Raw genomic sequence first — 24,271 nt, forward strand, 5'->3', positions numbered from 1 at the left:
CAGGAATACAAACCAATGTTTTATAACACGCATACTAATAATATAATAATACTAATACTACATAATTCATGAGCTCAATCAAAGCGCTCTGATTTACACACACTGGAGTGCGCGCGTCCGCGGGACTGATGAGTGCGCGCTCGCGCGTCCGTGGATCCGCTTGTCTCGAGTGACGCGACTGCATGCTGTGTCTGATGAAATATAAAGAAATACGTTGATGATGTTGATGAGAATAGACGCGTATTCCTGATGGAGGAAATAAGCGATCCGAGGAGAAGAAGAAGAAGAAGCGCGTTCATGTGAGGAGCAAAAAATAAGATGCTTCCATCTGACAGCAACGCGACGGGTGAGTGAATATGTGATTAAAACAACACGACAGACAGGAGAATGAGATCTAGATATTACTAACCCGTTTTTCTGATTTTCAACATCCAGTGGCTTACAGAAGAATATCGCACAAGAGATGTTTATTTCATATACAGTAACCTGTTATCCGTCATAAATGAAGGGTTTGGGCTGATATTTGGTTGATATGATGGTCACAGGCCCTTAGATGTTGATCTAAACGAGCGTTTTCTTCAGCGAATCTCAAATGAATCATGAATCGTTTGGGTTTGTTGCTGTGGTATTGTCCCTGACAGCACGCGTACATCTCAGAGACGTCTATTTGACGTCGCATTTACATCTGCAAGATGTATTTTTAAGAGTGTTTGCTCATCTGCAATACGTCTATAATTAGTTTCCTATCAGACGTCAAATAGACGTTTAGAAGATGTCTTTATGATTTAAAATGCATGTAAAACTTACATCTTAAAGACGTCTGTCAGATGTTTTCCAGATGTATCTGTGCTATCTGGGATGTTGTCCTCTAGACGTCGCATTTACATCTGCAAGACGTATTTTTTTAGAGCATTTGCTCATCTGCAATACTGTTAAAGATCTCTTGATCTGGAAAGCATCTGCTGTCTACAAACGTCTGACAGACGTCTTTTAGATGTCAGTTTGCATACATTCTAAATCATAAACATCTTAAAGACATCTATTTGACATCTAAAAGGAAACGTCCTATCCCAGATAGCACACGTACGTCTACAAGATGTCTGTTATAGATCTCTTGATCTGGAAAGCATCTGCTGTCTACAAACGTCTGAAAGACATCTTTCAGATGTCAGTTTTGCATACATTCCCAATCACAAACATCTTATAGACATCTAATAGACATTTATTTGACATCTAAAAGGAAACGTCCTATAGACGTATTGCAGATGAGCAAACAAAATACGTCTTGCAGAAGTAAATGCACACGTCAAATAGACGTCTCCGAGATGTACGTGTGCTATCAGGGAGTTTGTTTCCTATCAGATGTCAAATAAACGTTTAGAAGATGTCTTTAAGATTTAGAATGAATGTTAAACTGACATCTTAAAGACGTCCATCAGATGTTTTCCAGATGTATCTGTGCTGTCTGGGATGTTGTCCGGGTTGCATGAACTACACCCTGATAGCACATGTACATCTCGGAGACGTCTATTTGACGTGTGCATTTACATTTGCAAGATGTATTTTTTAGAGCGTTTGCTCATCTGCAATACGTCTATAGGACGTTTCCTTTTAGATGTCAAATAGATGTCCGTTAGATGTCTTTAAGATGTTTATGATTTGGAATGTATGTAAAACTGACATCTGAAAGACATCTGTCAGACATTTGTAGACTGCAGATGCTTTCCAGATCAAGAGATCTTTAACAGACATCTTCCAGATGTACGTGTGCTATCATGGCAGCAGCCACCAGAGTAAACTTCACAACACACACATCCTAATGAACGTCTCTGGAGGAACACCGTCAGCATTTAGGTTTTAATTGAATTTCTGCTTCAGCTCGAGCTCTCTGGATGATTCAGATCCAGAAACGAACGGTTACCGTTTACAGGGTTCCTGCGGGACCAAACAAGGTCTTAGATCACCCTTTTTGCTTTTCCATTCACTTTATATCTTAAAAAGTGGTTTAGTGTTGAATTTACCTTCATTAAACCCGCAGAAACCCTGATTTACTGCCAATTCATTCAGCTTAGTTCTAAATCTCTATGAAATGTTTATGTCTCTCTGCTTTGAAACACAGTAATTTAATAGTACTTGTCGTTTCTTTCAGCTTTGATGTGACACAGAGAGGGCAAATGGTGTACTTCCTGTCCACGGAGGGCCTAAAGCCCTTGTTCCTCTTTAACCACTCAGACAGGAACGGTTCCTCCACGCCGACGCCCGTTTTCTGCCGTCTGGATGCCTCCACGTCCTCCGCTTCGCTGCATAACAACGTCTCGCTGACGTCGTACGACCTGTCGCCAGCAGAGGTCATGCTCCTCGGCCTCGTGTTCGGGGTATTCTGGGTAATTTCGGTGCTGGGGAATTCGCTGGTGTGTCTGGTGATCCATCGGAGCCGGAGAACCCAGTCGACCACTAACTATTTTGTCGTGTCGATGGCGTGTGCGGATCTGCTGTTGAGCCTAGCATGTGCACCGCTAGTTCTCCTGCAGGTTTCTACCGGTCACTGGCCTCTGACCGCGGCCGCATGCAAATCAGTGCGCTACCTGCAGCACTTGTGCCCAGGAGTCCAGGTCTACGTGCTTCTTTCCATCTGCGTGGATCGCTTCTACACCATTGTGTATCCGTTGAGTTTTAAAGTGTCGCGCGAGAAAGCCAAACGAATGATTCTGGCGTCTTGGCTCTTTGACGCCGCGTTCGTCTCACCGTGTTTGTTCTTCTACGGATCATCAGCGTCGCAAAACCACTGCAACTTCTTCCTGGCGGACAGCTGGGACGGGTTGGCATACGGCGTCGCGCATCTTCTCCTTGGTTTCTTGGTGCCGGCGCTGCTAATCGTGTCCTTCTACCAGCGTGTAGTGCGCTACATTTGGAGGATTAACGCTGATGGACGAACGGTGCGCAGGACCATAAACATCGTCCCCAGGACTAAAGTCAAAACCATTAAGATGTTCCTGATGCTCAACACTGTGTTTCTCTTCACCTGGATGCCGTTTTACGTCGCACAGATTTGGCACCCGAAGGAAATGGCGGGCCCGAGCAGACAGTCGGCGCTGTTCTTCGTCACTGTGGCCTGGATCTCCTTCAGCTCCATGGCGTCCAAACCCACACTGTACTCTGTGTATAACGGCAACTTCAGACGCGGCATGCGCGAGACGTTCTGCATGTCCTCTATGAAGTGTTATCGTAGTAACGCATACACCATCACCGCCAGCTCGCGGATCGCCAAAAAGAACTACGTTGGCGTCGTCGAACTGCCCGCGCCACCAAAGACACTTATCAAAGACTCAGCTCATGACAGTTTCAACCGGGAAGCAAAGGAGAAGAAGTTAGCATGGCCTATTAGCACCAACCCACCCAACACATTCGTATAAAGGTGTTAAAAAGATTTTAAAAATTTAATTCTTTCATAATTTTCTCACCTTTTACGTGGTTCCAAACCTGAATGAGATTCTTTCTTAGGGGCCGTTCACACAGAACATGTTTTTCCATTCCAATGCGTTACTTTTCTAGTGTTTTTCAAAATAAACGTACTAGATGCGCTCATGTCTTGTGTCTTTCGTAGCAATGTGCCACAATTTTAAGATGCTGTGTCAGATTAAAAGAATTTCCAATCAGAAAACCCCGGAGGCAGGGCAAGCGTTGCCAGTTTTTGTTCTCAGTAGCAAGTTTAATTTAACGGTAACATGGCGGAAAAAACATTCCTGAGCCCTGCGTCACGTGTTTTTAGACGCGTTCTGTGTGAACAGCCCCTTTTAGAAGATATTTTGAAGAATGCTGGTAGCCAAACAGTTGATGGTCCCCATTCACTTCAATAGTACTTTTGAACTCGGTGGTCACCAGCTTTTTTGTTACCAACATTCTTCAAAATATCTTCATTTCTGTTCAACTTGAACACAACTTTGGAACAACTTGAGGGTGAGTAAATGATGATAAAATGTTCATTTTTGTGTGAACTATCCCTTTAACTCATTATAATGATACGCAGATAAATTAGTGATGATAATTTTTGAGTGGACTGTTGATTAAACTGCCGTCACACATCAAAACGATTAAACTATGTTGTTGAAATGCAAAAAACGTGGTGCTTACTAGTTCAGTTACACACTGATGGCACGGACGACAATTACTAAACACCTTTATAGTCCCTGCTGTGATACAGTGGAAGGAAAGATTGTTTGACTGTCATGTGTTCTTCTGTGATCCTACGGTGGCCTGGAGGCACCAAACAGGGTTTATGTTAATCTTCAAAAGAGATGCGTTTGTGTTGTTTCGTGCCTGTAGTTACAGATAAACGTTGTCTCATAGTTTTGTGTCGTTTCATGATGCAAGACAGACGTGTGTCCGTGTGATTTTACAATTAAACATTCTGTACAATTCAAATGTAAGCCACTGTCTGAAATGTATCAATGTATCATTAATGTAGCATTGCATCAGTGTCTCATCAATGGAAGATCTGCAGTGAATGGGTGCCGTCAGAATGAGAGCTGATAAAAACAACACAATAACTCCACTTCATCAGTTAACATCTGGAGAAGACAAAAGATGAAACAAATCCATCATTATTCTGACGGCACCCATTCACTGCAGAGCATCCGTTGCTGAGACACTGATGCAGTGCTACATTTCTCCAAACTCGTCTACATCTGTGATGATTTGAGGATGAGCCCATTGTCATTTTCGGGTTAACTTTTGCTTTAAAGCTGCACATGCAAACTAATCAAAATATTGTATTCCCACAAACTTTAATGATGAGTGAAAGTACTTGTGCTGCTCTGGATTCTTCACCGAGAATTGAAGCAAGAAAGACAAGAAGATTCAGACGCACTGAGGTGAAGCAAAGGTGCATGTTTTAATAAGACGTTTATCATTAATAAGCATCACCCTGCTACAAATTACAATCTACATATTATACATGCCATATAAAAATATATTTGAGCTCTAAACATAGATAATGCCAGCCAGAAGGAAACGAGCTGAAGGCCAATAAAAATTTCTTCTTCTACATCTGCGTTTAAACCGATCATAGTCATGAAATAGTTTTACATTCATTCAGATCGTAACTCATCTGTGCTGAAATATTAGTTTTCTGTCTGTTTGTTTTTTGCAAACCTGCCAATTAAAGCAGAAAGATCAAATAAAAGTATTCAAAATAAAAGTAAAAGGAAAGTGCTTTAAGATTTAGTTAGTGGAATAAAAACACAATCAACAACAAACACAGACAAAACTATATGTACAAGAGAAGAGGGAAGTGCTATGCGTTCCAATCTTTCAAATGTCGTAAAGTGCAAAGAGACGAGGGAGAGATTTTGGCAACAGTTGAGTCTTATAACATCTGTGTCTAAAGGTTTAATGGATTAAACTTATTCCAAGATGCATCAGAGTGACGAAGCTGGTTTCTACAATGGGATACAGGAATAAAAAAAGGTAATTGTGACTCAGTTGTTCTCAGTTCTGAGAAAAACGGGGAATCGAAAAGATTTTAAAATATTGCAGTTCTGTTTCCACCCAAAAATAATACAAAAAAAGCTAATTGCAACTTTTTTCCTCACAATTGCATGTTAATATCTCACAATTTTGACTTGTCTTGTCAAAATTGTGAGTAGTTAGAAACTTGAAATCATCATTACCCCCCCCCCCCCATTAATTACAAAACAATATGAATTGTGAGGACAGTAGCTTGCATTATGAAATAAAAAGGTGCAATTAGCTTCTTTTATTGTTTATTTTTTTTTATCCAGGCTTGATAAAAATGAACGCTGGAATCCTTCATCACAAGTGATTTGGCTCCAGAATAAATAAACGAAGGAAGTGGAAATGTTTACGAATCACACAACAAACACACCTGAACGTGAAACATATATGACTCTCCGTCTGAATCGGAAGGTAGTCATAAAAGCTTATTAGAGATAAACACTGTGAATGGAGATTCTGGATCAGATTCTAAGACGTCTTGGAGCTGTACTTGACGTTCTTGAGGATCTTGTTGGTGGAGGTCTGAGGTGCTTTCTGCTCATCTCCGGTCAGAAGGGCTTTGATTTCGGATGGGATCTTCCCCTGGTCCATGGCCAGACACCATTGCTTGTACTGCAGACACATGAACAGCATCAGCACGGCTGCGTAGACGCAGGACAGCGACAGATCGAGCGTGTGTTTACCATGTCCAGCTCCTCTCGCAGCGCACAGATGGCCCTCTCTTTACTGGACACCAGCTCCTCCAGATACTGGTAGCGCAGCTTCTTTCTGGCGCGACACTCTCTGGCGCTCTGCCGGCTTCTCTCCAGCTTGGCCTTCAGGTCGATCTTGGCAGGTTTGCGGCCGCGTTTACCGGGTTTCTTCACTTTTCCAGCAACCATCTAAAGTTTAGAAGAGACTTTAGGATCATGCCACATTAATAAACAATTGCTGTAAACAATCCAAACCAAAAGAGGAAAACACAGGCAGTCATATGTACAGCTGACTATTGAAACTAATGCTTCATAATTGATAAATTCTACAACATTGCAACGTGTATTGTATTTAAATTGATCGCACAATGTTTTCCTCTGTGGAGCTGCTTTCTAAACTAAAAATTAACTAGTTTCATATTTGATGAATTTTACTATTTTGTTTTGTTTGTTAAACTTTATTTTGAATAATTACATTATTGTCTTTTTTTTAGCTGCTTCAAGGTTGAAATTTAATTTGTATTATAACAGATTCATCTTCCCGTTTATTACTGTGAGGCTGCTTTTTACTGTATATAAATAAATGTTTTATAAAAATGAAATTAGTAATTTGGAGGTACCGTGGTATTTTAATGTACTATAGCACGATTCGGTGATATTAAAATGCTTAATTTTTTATATTTCACAGAATATCATGATCCATTAATCATGGTATTACAATAGCTGCACCGTTTGTAAGTCAGAGCGATGATCATAAATTCATTTGACGCACTTTACTGTGATCCATCGCGTGTTTTCCAATCGACGCGAGTCTGCAGTCGTGTGCTGATCCTCGATCATTCACCTGTAATCAATCAGAGTCCGGCTGAGATGATTTTTGATCAATCTTCCAGCGGAGCTGCTTATGTTTTTAGCCGAATGCTAACAGCGCTCTTCCGGTCCTGTGCGAGTGACGCCCACCGCGCTGCATGCTGGGACATGTAGTCTCTTCCAGATGGCCAAAATTAAACATTCTAGAAAGATCATCAGTTTACACACACACACACACACACACACACACAAATTACATATTTTCATATATATATCTGTACACAACAACAATATAATAACTCACTGAAAGCAGCATTAAATGTGCGTTAGATCAGTCTTTCATGCTGTGTCTAAACATACCCAGAGAGCAAATTGTAGTCCGTTACTGATTTCAAATTGCATGACAATAATTGTAGTTAGTAACATAATCATTACACATTTAAGATAATATAGGCTAATCAGACTATTATTAGATTGCTTTTGCCCTAACTTGTTTTTCACATGAATTTAAACATGTATTTAAAAATACAAAGAGTAATAAAATCTATTCCATTCATTGTAATTAAAAAATGTTTTCATTGTAATTGACAAACATTATGTCTACCTGCATGTCATGTGACGATTGACCAACAGAACTGTGAACATGCAAATGTGATAGATGGAATTATATTCCGGACTTTATTCAAAAGGAATTGCAAATTGTATTGTATTTGCAATTGCGTTTTCAATTTGTGGACGCATAAAATGTGACATAATCCAAAGGCAAATGCAAGTCGCGCATTACCATTTGCATTTTCGTTTAAGCGAACGCACAGTGTCTGCCAAATTTAAAATGGAAATGCAAAGTCCGTTTGCAATTGTGTTTCCCATATCTTACGAGCTGTGAGCCTGTCATATTTAAATAGCAATATTGATTACTACATTTGCCTTTTCACTCTCTCTGCACTGTGCATGTAAACTGCCAAAACTCAAATGTAATCGCAATTCCTTTTGCATTTGAATTTTCAACGTCTACACGGAAACCTGTCAATCAAGTGACAAGGGTTGGGGCCATTTTATTGGGCGTGTTTGCATTGGGAAGTGATGTCACTCACAGTCGACTTAATGATGTCCGCAATATCATTCCATAGGATGGAATCTGATCAGTTACTACCCAGCAATGCCTCTCCCTCACAATCAAAAAACTTAATTCTGTATGATTCATAGGCTTAAGGTCATAATGTATTACGTTACCAACTACAATTTTTCTCATGTAATTTGGAATCAGTGACAGACTCTATTCCAGGTAGCGCAGGTACATCTGTAAGAGGTCTGTTAAAGATCTGGGAAGCATCTACTGTGTTCAAACATCTAACAGACGTCTTTAAGACTTCAGTTTTACATGCATTCTAAATCTTGAAGACATCTTCTAAACGTCTATTTGACATCTGATAGGAAACTAACTATAGACGTATTGCAGATGAGCAAACACTCTAAAAATACGTCTTGCAGATAGAATAGAGTGATTCTAGAGTGATTTCGCCTTGTATGATTTAAAAAATAAAAAGTTTAGATATATTCCATGCTGCACGCGTACATCACGGAGACGTCAATTTGACATCGGATTTACATCTGCTGGACGTGTTTTTTTCTTGTTTGTTTGTTTTTTTAGAGCGTTTGCTCATCTGCAATATATCAACATTTTTTGTTTTCTATCAGATGTCAAATAGACGTTTAGAAGATGTCTTTAAGACTTAGAATGAATGTAAAACTGACATCTTAAAGACGTCTGAGGTTTGTACACTTTCCAGATGATGCGATCTTAGACAGACCTCTTTCAGACGTACCTGTGCTATCTGTGTGACCGATTTTACCTTTAATCTTGATTATTCCAGCAGTAATAAAGCGTGCATGAGTGAAATACACGGAGCTCTGCTGCTGATTGTGTAATGAGAGCCGTCTCGCGACTCAAGCTCCGCCTCATGAACTGATTTACACTGTTTTACACTCATTTACGGTCTCAGAGTCGGGTCTCTGTGTTCATTAACGGACGCCAGCGGATCAGCGCATCTTTATTCTCCGGTTTTCAGCGTGAGTCTGAGTTTGAGGCCGGTGTGAGTGACGCCATGATGTTATTTTTACCCGATGAGCTCACGAACTCAATCTAACTTCACCAGCAGCAGACTGACCAGCTTGAACTAGTTTAACTAGCCATCCGCGTCTCTATCGGGGTCACTACACTTCCGGTCAGCTTTATCCGTGGATTTGCTGTAAATGAGACGGACTGAACCTTCATGGTGAGTTTCGGACATGTGTTACATGAGAAACAGATCGCGGAGGGCCGCAGTGTGTGTGTGTGTGTGTGTGTGTGTGTGTGTGTGTGGAGACGATGTTATCGTTACTTTCGTTTACTTAGTAAACCTAGTCAAATGATTTGAATGTTTCGGAAAGCTGAAGTTTTTGTTTCATATTTACCTTGCTGTCATTAAATACAGTACATTATGACTGACATCTGTAAAAACACAGAAAACACACTCGTGTCCTGTTGAAATGTTCAGGTGTAACTTTACAGTAAAATAATGTGATGATACCATAATGATTATCACATTTCTAGAATTTTATAGTATTAACTGTATATTCTGTTTTCACTTAGATACACTATAACATCGTTATCAGTCAAATGTGTGCTAAATTAATACATGTAAATCTGTTTAAATAAAAAAAATAAAAAAAGCATGAAATGACTTTTTTGGGGGGGTTAATTTAAATAAAATAAATGTTAACTGAAGGATAATCAAATATATTAAAAAAACATAAACTGATTTTATTTCGACTAGCTGCCATGGCAATATTCCTAATTTCCCTAAAATAGCTGAAACTAAAACTAAACTGTATCATTTCTTTTTAAAACAACAAACTATGAATACAAATGATAGAAATGCACAACAAATTGACATGAATATGTATACCAATATCAAAATAATATTAAAAAGTCAAGTCACCTTTTATTTATATAGCGCTTTTAACAATACAGATTGTAACAAAGCAACTGAACAGCATTAAATAGAAACAAAGTGTAATATAATCTCAGCGATACTACAATTAGCACTCAAAATAACCGTGGTATTACAATAATATCTGTCTGAAAAACAAAACATTGTTATACCATGGTATGACGTTATTGTCTGTTTTCATTGTGTGAAGGTCACATGATCACGTCTCTCATTTCAGGATATTTCTGAAAAGGAAGTTCAACATGTTTAATCACAGCGGTATTATAAAAAAATCACCTGCGGAGGAACAGAAAGCACTTATGGTGTTGTTGTTGTGTGACTGTTTCTATGATACAAAAACAGACTCGGAGTAAACATGATCATTTCTATTTAAATACGAGGCTCTGAAAGACTTTCCCATGGATTTACCCTCCTGAAACCCACACATTTTTTTTTTTTCATTCTTCAAAAAAAAAAAAATGTCATTACAGCATAAAAAACCAATGGAGAATTTTTTTTTGGAGGGAAAATAAATTTTATTCACAATCTTTTTCTACGTCCTTAGTAGAGAATACAAGGAAAAAATTAATAAAAATATATATGAAAAAAATACACACACACACATGTATAAAAAGGCATGTATAGGCAAAAACTATTTTTAGATTTCAGGTTATAACACAATGATTTGATATACTACTGTACTTTATGATATATGTGCGTAAAATGTTCATATTAGCATATTAATGTGTCATTGGAGCAAATCATAACGAAAAAAAAGTGTAATAGGAGTAATTACTTGGCAAGATTTTCATAAGAATATCTCATAGGAATATTGATCAATAATTTCTTGTTGTTTCCCCAAAAAGCCTGATTAACATACCGTTTGTCCTGGAGTCCTCTACAAAAGATATATGTTAAAATGATGCCCTGTTTTGGTTCAGATTTGAATCCCCATAACATTTTTCTGAGATGTTTATTCACGACAAACAATTTGAAAAGGAGTCATTATTATATTTCCTTAAGAGTAATACATTTGATCATTCTGTCAATATCAGACCAAGGAGAAAGTGTGTTTATGATCAAACATCTGATATCTCTAAAAATAGCTCTGAATGTGTTCTGTACAGGACATCCTGACTTAAAACGTATAATGTCCTCTACAGATGACAGAAGAATATACCTGGGTCCCTTAAATCGGCTCTTCATTTGTTTGTTTACTACAAAACAAGAAGAGTACAAATAAACCCAAAGATGGGTTTGAGTTTGTGAGTTTATATTATGTTTAAGTAAGTCCGAAGGTTTGGAGTGACTTCGAAGGGTCAGTCAGGATGATAATGTCCAGTGAGCGTCTAAAGAGGAAGTTGGTCTTTTAATCCAGGGTGTGACGGCACTGAAGGAGAACTTCCTAAAATTAACATCTCTCACTCTCACATCCATGTTTAAAGAGGACGTTGTGATGTGCAGGTCCTTCACGACTCACAGCAGACAGACAGTGAGAGTAATGGTGCATTTGGAGCTCGTTATCGTCTCCTCGTTAAACACAGGCGCTCAGGAGGAGGCCTGTCATTAAAATGTCCCTCGGCTTCCAGGTGGTTTGTTGTGGTCGCGAATCTGCCGATTAGGATGTGATGTTCTGGAGGAATCAAGAATTTCCCCTCGTAAAGCTGAACGCACAAATCCAATTTTTTCTTTTTTGCTCACATGTGACTCAGATCTGTTTTTCTCATGACAGTGTGAACGGCACAAACCACATGGAATCTGATCTTTCAATTCCGATTTGTGCACTTCCATATGTGGTACTAAATCAGTGTGACCACAGTCTGAACGGCCATGTGACTTTTATGTCACTCTTCATTGTTCATTGTTTATTTAAACTGGGAGTCATCTCAGTTATCACCATTAAACTATGGAGTGCCACAAGGATCTGTCCTAGGTTCTCTGCTATTTTCAATATACATGTTACCCCGTGGTAATATTATTAGAAAATATGGAATTAGTTGTTATGCTTATGATATTTAACTATTTATCTCAACAATTTGACCCTCTGGAGTGCGACTGGGGCTAGTTTTGGACTAGTTTAGAGAAGCAACTGGGTGGATTTTGCTGTGAAAACCTGGAAACACTGTTGGTATTGTTTTTTCTGCTCATGCCAGTGCATGTCAGTTCAGAACCATGATCGGTTCACACTGGAAATCTGATATTGGCCACATTTAATGTAACAAATGGGATCTGATAAAAAAAAAAAAAAGAAGTGGAATCAAGCATTAAGGCTTGCAGTGTTAGCATAGCCATTTGGTTTTGGTCTAAAATAGTTTAACAAACGTCTTAATTCTTCATAATCAGTGAATGCCGATCGTTATGGTTTTGATATTATAATTTGTTGTAGATGATTGTAAGATGCTTATTTAAGTTGACTTGAGAAAGCTTATTCTTATTATTTTCTAACTGATTATAGTGCATTAAACAGATTATAAAATCTATGAAAAGTCTGATAGATGTTCATTGAGAGGGGGTCAAGACTTTTGTACAGTAAGACTTACAGTGTTTAAGCTGTCTATCACCAGCAAAGCTTAATGACTATCATAGACATGCATTATGAATAAAATCTTTTTTTCTGCCCTCTGGCTATTATTGATATATTGATTACACAACATACAGTATCTTAAATACTGTTACATTTGATTTTAGAACAGAGGTTTCAGCGCGACTTTGGACTGTTGTGCATCTCAGCGACTGTAAATATCAGTTTGAGTGTTTCATTTACAATGTCTAGGGCCTTTAACGTGTCTGTGGTTTGATTTCAGTCTCGTTTGATCTGTTTGTGTTCTGATGGCTATTTGACGGGTCAAAGTCCTCCATCGCTGTTATCTCTGCCAGGCAGGTTGAGCTATTAACCTTCGGTCAGAAAAACACAGATTAAACAGTTTTAATTCAGCTCTGCCTTTGCAAACATGCAGGGAAGGTAAAAAAAAATGTATGTGACTTGAAGAAACCGTGAAGACCATTTGTTCACCAACAATTTGAAATTAGAGCTCAAACTGAGAAAAACATTAAAATGCTCATGAATAAATGTTCAGTGTTTGAGTGCAGCCGAATCCCGAACGGTCCTAAAACAGAGCCAGAATTAAGTGTGAACGTCTGACGTCTGAAATCAGTCAAATGTTTCATATGTGGAAATGCTCGGCGCTCCAGTTTCATGTTATAAGAGGGAAACACAAGATGCAGAAACTCTGGTTTAGTTTGATATTTGATGGGGGATGGAAACACTTTTCTTCCGAAGGCCTGGACAGACGCTGTTCATGAAGACGTCACATGATCTCATGTTGCCGCGTCCGCACACGCGTGTGAAACTGATCTTCTCACGTCAGCATGGTTTCAGTCTCGCTAACACATCTGGACTTCGCTTTCACTCTTTCAGCTGATGTTTCTGTGATAGTTTAAAACCGTGATCCTGACATCATGATTGACTCTGTTCACTGTAGTGTTTATAGTCCTGACAATAATTTATAGGATGTTAGTATAGTAAGAATACATGTGACAATCACTGATCCAGTTTGTTAATGAAACCGATGGAAAGATTGTGTATTTTTCCTGATGTCAGGATCAGGGCATTGATTTGATCCAGACACACGTGACTTAAACAATGACCATAACAATAACTGTACAGTTTTATAATCACTTTAACCCGAAGAGGATAGTGAACTACAATGATAACGACACAGAGGAACAATACTGCTGATGTCTCGTCCAGAGCAGTTTTTCTTTTTTCCAACAATGTCAAACAATCAGAATCCATTCGTCTTTAAAGAGCTTATCGTCCGCTGGTGCGGATGCGAAAATACTTATCGTTATAGTTATTGTTTTAAGCCCCATTCACAACAAGTACCGTAATGATAACTATAAATTTATAATAATATATAAAGTTAAAAAAATTGGTCTAACTCTAAAATAATAGCAATAATCAGTGTTGGAGAAAGTAACTTTTAAAAGTAATGCATTATAGTATCGTAAAAAAGTAACTAATTGAGATCGTTACTTCTTGTCACCTGGTCTGGGCTTGTTTATTTGTTTTTAATAATAAAATAAAATAAAAAAAGTTATATTTTTGCCAACTCTAAGCAAACTATAAGTGAAAATTTTAAGCATTAGGATGAAGGAAGTGCCTTTGCATTTCCCGATTTATCTCAACATGGGTATTGGAGAGCTTTGAGTGAATGAATGGGAAAACAAAGCAACTTGGGTTACTTATTTAAACAGGTAACTCAGATATTTTTCATAGTTGTTGTTGTTGGGATTTTCCCGTCATACAGGTCTGACTGGCAGGTTTACGGCACACAGGGGAATTTCTCTGCTTTCTGTGCAATCCTGTTACGTACACATGAAAGAGATTACAAACTCTCAAATCATTAATATGCATATTAATCTTGGATTTGTCAAATATAGATGCAGTGTGACATGAGCAATGTTTGGGGTAAAGTAGGGCGAGCATGATGTCACCAAGTACAACATGTTCTTGGATCAACTTCCTTGTTGATCCTGGAAGCACATTCCAATCAACCAATCAAAATTGAGATGTTTTAGGCTTGCACCCAGGGTTAGGTGCTTCTACACCCTTGTTAATCTGCAATCAAAACTGATTTAAGATAAATTATGGGTAGGGTTCGGTTTAGGGTGTAGGGATTGGGTCTATAAGTCTATAATTTTTTATATATTTTGTTTTTTTATTAAAAGAAAATAAACAAGCCCAGCCCAGGTGACAAAAAGCAACACAAAAGTGATGTAAACCATAGCGTTCCATAAAAAGTAACTAAGTAATTAAATTAGCTACTTTCAATGGAATATTGCAATGCATTACTTTTAAAAGTAACTTTACCCAAAACCAGATGTGAGGGTTCACAATGTGTTTTTGTGTCTCAGCAGAACGATGGAGTGCAGCGGTAAGGAGGTGCACGAGGTCATGCCGCTATGATGGTGTGAAAGAAACTCCCATCAGCCACTGCGCCTCAAGCACCGTTTTACCTCTGGAGTTTCCTCTGGCTTTTCTCTTACGTTTTTGTGGCGCCTGCATCATCAGCTGCTACCACGATGCCGTTGATCTCCTGAGTGTATCGTCACTGAGATTGAGAGACTGTTAGCGCAGAGTCGGACTGAGGGATTGTGGGTATGTGTGAGTGTGCGGCGCGGCCCATCGGGGCCGAGGGTCTGGTGGCTCTGCTGGAGGGCGGTCTGGACCGCGTGCTGTTGATCGACAGCCGACCGTTCGTGGAGTATAACACGTGTCACATCCTGGAGGCCGTGAACATCAACTGCTCCAAACTGATGAAGAGGAGATTACAGCAGGACAAGATCCAGATCAGTGAACTCTTGCAGCACTCGGCCAAGAGGAAGGTGCGTGAAACTACAGGAGTATTGCTCTTGTGTCACTTGACTCAAAACCCAAGCAGAAGTTTAGCGGGATGTTAATGCTGCTCAAACTGAAAGCTGTTTGATGCTAAAAAATAAAACAAAACAGAGTTTTGGATCTGATTTGCTCATTGCATGTAAAAGAACAGAGTGAATGTCCTGCTAAACATAGTAAAAAGTAATTAAGTACCGCAGTTAGTTACTTTTAAAGTAGTAAAACAACATTGTAATGCATTATTGTAACTTTCCTCAACTTAGCTAGCTACTGACTAAAGTAGAAAACTACACTGACACAACTGGACAAACTTGATTATAAATATAGAACATCATTTTATCAACCAGAACACTAGAAAACAGGGAATAATGAGCAGATAGGAACTCACTATTTCATTATGTGTGTGTGTTTCAGCTGGAGCTCCAGGATCAAGAGGTCGTGGTCTATGACCAGAGCTCGACTGACCCCGCCTCCCTCTCATCAGAGGCCTTCCTCAGCGTCCTATTGGCCAAGCTGGAGAAGAGTTTCCCTTCAGTGCACCTGCTCTCAGGTTCACACCACACACCTGCACCTGTGTCTCCAGTGAACAACTCACTGATTCAAATGATTCGGTCAGAGCGTGTCTCCAGTGAACAACTCACTGATTCAAATGATTCGATCAGAGCGTGTCTCCAGTGAACAACTCACTGATTCAAATGATTCGGTCAGAGCGTGTCTCCAGTGAACAACTCACTGATTCAAATGATTCGGTCAGAGCGTGTCACTACAACTCACTGATTCAAATGATTCGGTCAGAGCGTGTCTCCAGTGAACAACTCACTGATTCAAATGATTCGATCAGAGCGTGTCTCCAGTGAACAACTCACTGATTCAAATGATTCGGTCAGAGCGTGTCTCCAGTGAACAACTCACTGATTCAAATGATTCGGTCAGAGCGTGTCACTACAACTCACTGATTCAAATGATTCGGTCTGTGCGTGTCTCCAGTGAACAACTTACTGATTCAAATGATTCGGTCAGAGCGAGTCTCCAGTGAACAACTCACTGATTCAAATTATTAGGTCAGAGCGTATCTCCAGTGAACAACTCACTGATTCAAATGATTCGGTCAGAGAGTGTCTCCAGTGAACAACTCACTGATTCAAATGATTCGGTCAGAGCGTGTCTCCAGTGAACAACTCACTGATTCAAATGATTCGGTCAGAGCGAGTCTCCAGTGAACAACTCCACTGATTCAAATGATTCGGTCAGAGTGTGTCTCCAGTGAACAACTCACTGATTCAAATGACTTGTTATAGAACTTGCATATCATTGCTCTTTTTGTTGTTTTTGATTGCTTCTTCTGTCCTCATTTGTAAATCGCTCTGGATAAAAGCGTCTGCTAAATGAGTAAATGTAAATGTAATGTAAATGTAAATAACTCGGTCAGAGCGTGTCTCCAGTGATCAACTCACTGATTCAAATGATTCGGTCAGAGTGAGTCTGCAGTGAAAAACTCACTGATTCAAATGATTCGGTCAGAGCGTGTCTCCACCAGTGAACAACTCACTGATTCAAATGATTCGGTCAGAGTGAGTCTCCAGTGAACAACTCCACTGATTCAACTGATTCGGTCAGAGTGAGTCTCCGGTGAACAACTCACTGATTCAAATTATTCGGTCAGAGCGAGTCTCCAGTGAACAACTCACTGACTCAACTGATTCGGTCAGAGCGAGTCTCCAGTGAACAATTCACTGATTCAAATGATTTGGTCAGAGCGTGTCTCCAGTGAACAACTCACTGATTCAACTGATTCGGTCAGAGTGAGTCTCTAGTGAAGAAATCACTGATTCAAATGATTCGGTCAGAACATGTCTCCAGTGACAATTCACTGATTCAAATGATTCGGTCAGAGCGAGTCTCCAGTGAACAACTCACTGATTCAAATGATTCGGTCAGAGCGAGTCTCCAGTGAACAACTCACTGATTCAAATGATTCGGTCAGAGCAAGTCTCCAGTGAACAACTCACTGATTCAAATGATTCGGTCAGAGCGAGTCTCCAGTGAAGAACTCACTGATTCAACTGATTCGGTCAGAGCGAGTCTCCAGTGAAGAACTCACTGATTCAAATGATTCGGTCAGAGCGTGTCTCCAGTGAACAACTCACTGATTCGACTGATTCGGTCAGAGCGTGTCTCCAGTGAACAACTCACTGATTCAAATGATTTTATTGTTATTTCAGTTTAAGTCAGGGGTTTTATTTAATCTCAGTTAATAATTAAAGTGCCTCAACCTTTTAGTTTTTTTTTGGGCTTTATTTCATTTAGTTTTTTACTTTTAGTCTGTTTTATTTCAGTGATTATATATTTTAGTTTAATTTAATTTTTTTAATTTATTTTACAGTTAGTAATACTTTTTTTTTTTTAAATATAACTATTTAAGTTTCATTTAATTGTTTTTTTCTTTTTATTTAATCCCAGTTAATAATTTTAGATCTTAAACTTTTTAAATATTACTATTTAGGTTTCCATTAATGTAGTTTACAGTTTTTGTCTGTTTTAGTATTTTTATTTTTTATTTGTAGTTTTATTCTTTTAATTTTATAGTTATTAATTTTAGTAACTCAGCTTAAGAAAAAAAAGACTATTTAAGTTTAAGTTTTTTACTTTTAATTTGTTTTAGTTCAGTGATTTATATATTTTAGTTTCATTAAATATTTTGAACTTATTTCACAATTAGTAATTTCTTTTTTAAATATAACTATTTAAGTTTAATTTAAAGTTTTTTTTTATACTTAATCCCAGTTAATAATTTTAGATATTAACCTTTAAATATTACTATTTAGGTTTCGAACTATTAATATAGTTTTTCAGTTTTAGCCTGTTTTAGTTCAATTTTAGTAGTTTTTTTATTTTATTTAATTTTTTAGTTGTAATTTTATTTCATTTTTTATTTTATGGTAGTAATTTAGCTTTTTTAAATATAAATATTTAAGTTTAATTTAATTTTGTTTTAATTTTGATTTAATCTCAGTTAACAATTTTAGAGCTTAAACTTCCTAAATATTACTGTTTAGGTTTCCATTAATGTAGTTTTCAGTTTAAGTCTGTTTTAGTATTTGTAGTTTTATTTTTTACATTTTATGGTTATTAATTTTAGTGCCTCAGCTTTTAAAAAAAAATATGACTATTTAAATGTAATTTCAGTTTTAGTCATTTGTTCATTACATTTTTTTATTTATTTTACAGTAAGTAATTTTAGTACTTCAACTCTAACTTATTAGGCAGCGTTTTGACATTTTAAGTTGGATTTTTAAATTTTGCAATGCACATTTTCATCTGAAATCATTTATAGTGCTGACAGACCAACACAAACCCGGATGCAAACTTAAAGACATGATTTGCTCTGTGCATGAATCTCTTTCAGCAGGTCTTCATCTTCATCCGGCCTCACCAGTCTGTGTTCTGTCCTGGTCCACAGGTGGTTTTGTGGCGTTCTCGCAGCTGTTCCCGGGTCTGTGTGAAGGGAAGTCCACGCTTGTGCCGTCCTGCATCTCTCAGCCCTGTCTCCCTGTGAGCAGCAGCGGGCCGACGCAGATCCTGCCGCACCTGTACCTGGGCTGCCAGAGAGATGTGCTCAACCAGGTGATGCTCACGACAGACACGAGTGACGAGCGTGTCTCATGAGCTCGTGCTGATGTCTGTGTTCCCGCAGGAGCTCATGCAGCAGAGTGACATCGCTTACGTCCTCAACGCCAGCAACACTTGCCCCAAACCAGACTTCATCCCCGACTCGCATTTCCTGCGCGTGCCGGTCAACGACAGCTTCTGCGAGAAGATCCTGCCCTGGCTGGACCGATCCGTGGAGTTCATAGGTCAGACATGATGATCATGTGACTGTAGAAGTATATTGAGAGTGGGAGGTCAGCTGACAGGAAGTGTTTTTGTGTTGTTCCTGTCAGAGAAAGCCAAGGCCAGTAACGCCAGAGTCCTGGTCCACTGTCTGGCAGGAATCTCTCGCTCGGCCACCATCGCCATCGCCTACATCATGAAGAGGATGGACATGTCGTTAGATGAAGCGTACAGGTACACCAGCAGATTTCCTGAGCCTTTATTAATCTGCATTCATTAAAGGATGAGTCTCGTAGTACTTGAGCTGAATTTAATTTCTTGATTTAAAGGTAAAATCATCCTTATATGAAAAGAAATACAGAAATGACTTGTACTTTTAGATTACCGTATTTTTCGGACTATAAGTTGCACCTGAGTATAAGTCGTATCAGTCCAAAAATACGTCATGATGAGGAAAAAAACATATATAAGTCGCACCGGACTATAAGTCGCATTTATTTAGAACCAAGAACCAAGAGAAAACATTAACGTCTACAGCCGCGAGAGGGCGCTCTGTGTGTTCAGTGAAGACTACAGGAGCACTGAGCAGTATAGAGCGCCCTCTGGCGGCTGGAGACGGTAATGTTTTCTCTTGGTTCATGTCTCTTGGTTCATTTCTCTTGGTTCATGACAAATTAATTTTGATAAATAAGGCGCACCTGACTATAAGTTGCAGGACCAGCCAAACTATGAAAAAAAGTGTGACTTATAGTCCGGAAAATACGGTAATAAAAGGTTCTGTTTTGCGTTTAGTGGCTCACTATGAAAGCCCTTTTCTGCCACTGAATTGCAAGATTAAAAGTTGCAATTACCTTTTTATATTTTATCCAGTTTATAACTCGCAATTCTGACTTTTTTCTCGCAATGCTGACTTTTTTCTCGTAATTGTGAGTTTATATCTTGCAATTCTGGCTTTTACTTTCTCGCAATGCTGAATTTTTTTTCTTGCTTTTTACATTTTTTCTCGCAATTCTGACTTTCTTGTAATTCTGACTTTTTTTTGCAATTCTGACTTTTTTTTGCAATTCTTTTTTTTCTCGCAATTCTGACTTTTTTTCGCAATTCTTTTTTTCTCGCAATTCTGACTTTTTTCTTGCAATTCTGTCTTTTTTTCTAGCAATTCTTACTTTTTCTCGCAATTCTGACCTTTTTCTTGCAATTTTTAGTTTTTTCTCGCAATTCTTACTTTTTCCTCGCAATTCTGACTTTTTTTTCTCATAATTGTGAGTTTATATCTTGCAATTCTGACTTTTTTTCCTGCAATTCTGACAGACTTTTTTTTCCTCTAATTGTGTTTGTATCTCACAATTCTGACGTGGCAGTCTTGGCCTAATGGTTCTCCCAAGTCTGACGTTTCTCCCAGTTCTGACATCTTTTCTCATAACTGCGAGATGTAAACTTGCAATTGCTAGAAAAACAATTAGAATTTTGAGATAAAAAGTCATAATTACCGATCGATCTCAAAGCTGTTTCTGTGCCCTCACCACATTGCGTGTCTATTCACAGGTTCGTGAAGGAGAAACGGCCGACCATCTCGCCCAACTTCAACTTCTTAGGTCAGCTGCTGGACTTCGAGAAGAAGCTGAAGAGCGTGAGCGATGCGCCGCTCAAGCCTCGACCGACGTCAGACGAGCAGGAGCCGCTGACGATGCCCTGCGTTCTGTCCGGCGTCCCCGAGGAGCATCTTCTGGCCCGGGCGCTCTGCAGCCTTCAGCTCGGAGAGGAACCAGAGGAGAACGTCCGCCCCAAACGCTCCTTCTCCCTGGACATCAAGTCCTACGGCGAGTCCGGAGCATCTCTCCGAGCATTTCCCGTCGGTGAACCCTGTCAGTTTTCGCCATTGCAAGAGGTCTCAGAGCAAAGTCCAGCTGAAGATCAAGCTAACAAGGTGCTCCAGCGCAGCGGCAGCGAGGATGGAGCCCCAGCGGGGGTCCTGTCGCACCCTAAAGCCACAGCAGGGGCGCTGAAGGGCTGGCACTCCGACATCGTCCTGGGACCTGTGGCCGGAGGCTGGTTCCTCTCCTCAGACTCAGCACACTTCTACTCGACCTCGGCTATCTTCAGCGGTGGCAGCTGCGCTCCGGGTCTGGAGGCGGTGAGGAGACGCGGCCGGCAGCGCAGCGGAGACGGAGGAGACTCTCGCAGGAGCTGGCACGAGGAGAGCAGCTTCGAGAAGCTGCTGAAGCGCAGGAGCTGCCAGATGGACGGCGTGACGGACAGCAGATCCCGAGAAGACATGAGCACGAGGAGCAGCCAGTCCAGCTTCTCCGGCAGCTTGGAGATCATCGAGGTCTCCTGAGGACGCCACACAGTCATTTGTTTCTTTGCTTTGTTCTCATTCAGAGTTGAACTCGATTGGGTGGATCTGAACCACAGATATCCAGGACCTCAAAACACTACAGATGGACAGGCTGAACCTTCATATACATCACCAGCTGACTGATTACGTAAACCATTTGTCCCTGAAATGTTGTTTCAATTCACACATGTGGCATCACTTAATTAAACATGCACATAATTAACTCTCAATTCAGTTTTTTCACACATTTCCAGCACATGAATCTGAACATTTAATAAAAAAAAAACACATTTCTGGAGGGGGTTTTGGATTTCTCTTTTTATCGGAAAATACTGTTAACAGACACAAAACAAATACATTTTCACTATGCTCTGTGTCCTGGAGCACAAAATCAGTCGTAAGTGTATATTTGCAGCAATAGCCAAAAAAAACAAACATTGTATGGGTCAAATTATTGATTTTTCTTTTATGCCAAAAATCATTAGGATATTAAGATAAGATCATGTTAGTAAACTTCGAACCGTAAATATATCAAAACTTAATTTTTGATTAGTAATATGCATTGCTAAGAGCTGAATCTAAAGGCCATTTTCTAAATATTTAGATTTTTTTCCACCCTCAGATTCCAGATTTACTCCAGAAATATGATTTATTCGGCTTTCAGATGATGTATAAACCTCAATAAATAAAAAAAATAAATAGCCCCCTTGTGACTGGTTTTGTGCTCCAGGGTCACAAATATGAACAAACCCCTCAGTTAATTAAAGAATATAGATAAAAATAAAACGTTTTGATGTATTAAAGAGAAAAAAACTAATGGAATTGAAGTCAGTCAACAAATACAAAAAGATCAAGTGCAATAAAATGAACACTTAAATGTGTATTTTTTGATGTTTTTAGTTAACTAGTCTGAAAGAGGCAGTGCATGACTCTTAAAAGCGTCTTTTGTCATATTTTTGCCATGCATGTGTTGAATTATGATCTCAGGAAGTTGCAAATCTGTTGGAGATCCAGAATCAAACACACACATTGATCTTTAATTCTCTCAAGCGTGCGATGATGCTCGTTTCTGTCGAGGTCCAACACAGAACAGTGTTGGTGTTCATCGACTCAAAGTCCTCATACTGATCTCAAAGGCTCATAAGAGATCATGAACTTGTTCCTCAGATCACCGGACTGCTCCAGGATCAGCCGTCGAGTGCCATAAAGACTCATTTAGACCGCCGTGACTTTGAACAGAAGGAATCAGTTTCCTAAAGCTGTGAAAATTGAGCTGAACAAATCAGAACCAGCAGCTAAATCACGGGTCTCTGATGTGCTTTCACACAGACCTCAAATCTACAGTGATCAATGTTTTATATTTGTACATTAAAGTCGAATGACTGATGCCAAAATCATTCCTAAGACAGATCAGCCATTATTTCTCAGATGGTACCGCTGTGAGATGTTAATCCGTAGCTGTTTATTGATTGTTGAAATAAAACACAAGTGGTACATCTGGAACATCTTCAGCTGTCTCCATTAAAACATCAGATGTTTATGGATTGGGTCCATAGGTGGCGCTGTGTATTTTACTATAATATAACATATAAAATACCATTTAACTGTATCCACCTTGTTTGGCAGAAGCTGTTCTCTTTTCATATAACTAAGATTAAAACTAGATGAACTGTAAACCTGTTTGCACCACAAACCAGTGTGTTTATGATTACGATATGATAAAAAAATAATAATATCAAGCGGCATGACTGACTGTTTTGGTGAAGGTGAAATGAGTGGAAGCTAAAAACTGGAAGTCTCACACATTCAAGGCACAAATGTTAATGCTATGATTGGAGCACAGATGATCATGTGATCAATAAATAGATTTTTAACAATAACTAATAAACCTTTAAAGACAGGCCTATCGTGAGCTCTGAGGTTGTTAATCGTTAGTATAGACGTTTGTTAAAACCATCAGTTTGCATCTTCTCGGCTCATTTTTTAAAAATAATTGTTTAATAGCGGATTATATAGTGAAAAACTACATTTCCCAACATGCTGTACAGAAAAATCCACCAATCAGCGAACAAAGCGCTAAAAAGTGCGCGAGCACGCACTGCTGTTAAAAAGATTAAGATCAGTAAAAAATTTATTTTTCTGCTAATCAAGGCAGCATTTATTTAATCAAAAATACAGAAAATAAATAATATTGTGAAATATTATTGCAATTTAAATAAAAGGTTTTCTATTTTAGTATTCTTTAAAATATTATTTCTGTGATGCTCCGCTGTATTTTCAGCATCATTACTCCAGTCTTCAGTGTCACATGATCTTCAGAAATCATGAAAATTTTGATTTATTAACAATATTAGAAACAGTTTTGCTGCTTAATTAATTAATTAATTAATTAATTTTTTTGAACCGCTGATATTTTTTTCAGGATTTTCTTTAAAGAATAAAAACTGAAAAAAGAACAGCATTTATTCCAAAATAGAAATGTTTCCTAACAATGTGTCTTTATTATGACTTTTTAAAATCCATTTAACACATCCTTGCTGAATAAAAACATTAATTTCTTTCAAAAAGAATAACTGAATAATTCAAATAATAAACGCTGCTGGATGCGTTTTATGTGTGTTTCCAGCAGGGGGCAGTATTCTCTTTCTCTGAAGCATCGTGGGTAATGTAGTTTTTTCCATAAGGAATATCCCCGTTAGTCTTTTGGATGAGAAAT

At 38.8% G+C, this 24,271-nt stretch overlaps 3 protein-coding genes across 5 annotated transcripts; 2 read left to right on the forward strand and 1 right to left on the reverse strand.

Moving 5' to 3' along the window:
• Positions 1-116: 116 nt before the first annotated feature.
• LOC132099296 (probable G-protein coupled receptor 19) lies at positions 117-3,800 on the forward strand. Its single transcript, XM_059505727.1, has 2 exons — positions 117-346; positions 2,150-3,800. Exon 2 carries the CDS (start codon positions 2,175-2,177, stop codon positions 3,411-3,413), a length of 1,239 nt encoding a protein of 412 aa, XP_059361710.1. The 5' UTR covers positions 117-346; positions 2,150-2,174; the 3' UTR covers positions 3,414-3,800.
• Positions 3,801-4,872: 1,072 nt separating this feature from the next.
• On the reverse strand, positions 4,873-7,156 carry LOC132098613 (cAMP-responsive element-binding protein-like 2). 2 transcript variants are annotated; one of them, XM_059504680.1, is made up of 3 exons: positions 6,979-7,156; positions 6,198-6,395; positions 4,873-6,126 (listed from the first exon to the last, which is right to left on the reverse strand). In XM_059504680.1, the coding sequence occupies exons 1-3, from the start codon at positions 6,991-6,993 to the stop codon at positions 5,983-5,985; spliced, it is 357 nt and encodes a 118-aa protein (XP_059360663.1). In that variant the 5' UTR covers positions 6,994-7,156; the 3' UTR covers positions 4,873-5,982. The 2 variants fall into 2 exon arrangements, with proteins under 2 accessions (XP_059360663.1, XP_059360664.1); XM_059504681.1 differs by having other exon boundaries at positions 7,051-7,155.
• A 1,771-nt stretch (positions 7,157-8,927) lies between these two features.
• On the forward strand, positions 8,928-21,676 carry LOC132098614 (dual specificity protein phosphatase 16-like). Of its 2 annotated transcripts, none has more exons than XM_059504682.1 (7): positions 8,928-9,292; positions 14,906-15,376; positions 15,801-15,936; positions 18,847-19,010; positions 19,081-19,240; positions 19,328-19,451; positions 20,763-21,676. In XM_059504682.1, exons 2-7 carry the CDS (start codon positions 15,152-15,154, stop codon positions 21,553-21,555), a joined length of 1,602 nt encoding a protein of 533 aa, XP_059360665.1. In that variant the 5' UTR covers positions 8,928-9,292; positions 14,906-15,151; the 3' UTR covers positions 21,556-21,676. The 2 variants fall into 2 exon arrangements, with proteins under 2 accessions (XP_059360665.1, XP_059360666.1); XM_059504683.1 differs by having other exon boundaries at positions 14,909-15,376.
• The last annotated feature ends 2,595 nt before the right edge of the window (positions 21,677-24,271 follow it).

The sequence above is a fragment of the Carassius carassius genome, chromosome 22 (genome assembly GCF_963082965.1).
Source record: "Carassius carassius chromosome 22, fCarCar2.1, whole genome shotgun sequence".
Classification (NCBI taxonomy): Eukaryota; Metazoa; Chordata; class Actinopteri; order Cypriniformes; family Cyprinidae; genus Carassius; species Carassius carassius.

What these genes read in the sequence shown, in the direction of transcription:
- LOC132098614 (XM_059504682.1), top strand. Translation starts at nt 15,152, where the DNA reads ATGTGTGAGTGTGCGGCGCGGCCCATCGGGGCCGAGGGTCTGGTGGCT. An exon ending in AGAGAGATGTGCTCAACCAG is followed by an intron (nt 19,011 to 19,080) that starts GTGATGCTCACG and finishes GTGTTCCCGCAG; the next exon opens with GAGCTCATGCAGCAGAGTGA. An exon ending in CCGATCCGTGGAGTTCATAG is followed by an intron (nt 19,241 to 19,327) that starts GTCAGACATGAT and finishes TGTTCCTGTCAG; the next exon opens with AGAAAGCCAAGGCCAGTAAC.
- LOC132098613 (XM_059504680.1), bottom strand. An exon ending in TGCGAGAGGAGCTGGACATG is followed by an intron (nt 6,127 to 6,197) that starts GTAAACACACGC and finishes ATGTGTCTGCAG; the next exon opens with TACAAGCAATGGTGTCTGGC.
- LOC132099296 (XM_059505727.1), top strand. Translation starts at nt 2,175, where the DNA reads ATGGTGTACTTCCTGTCCACGGAGGGCCTAAAGCCCTTGTTCCTCTTT.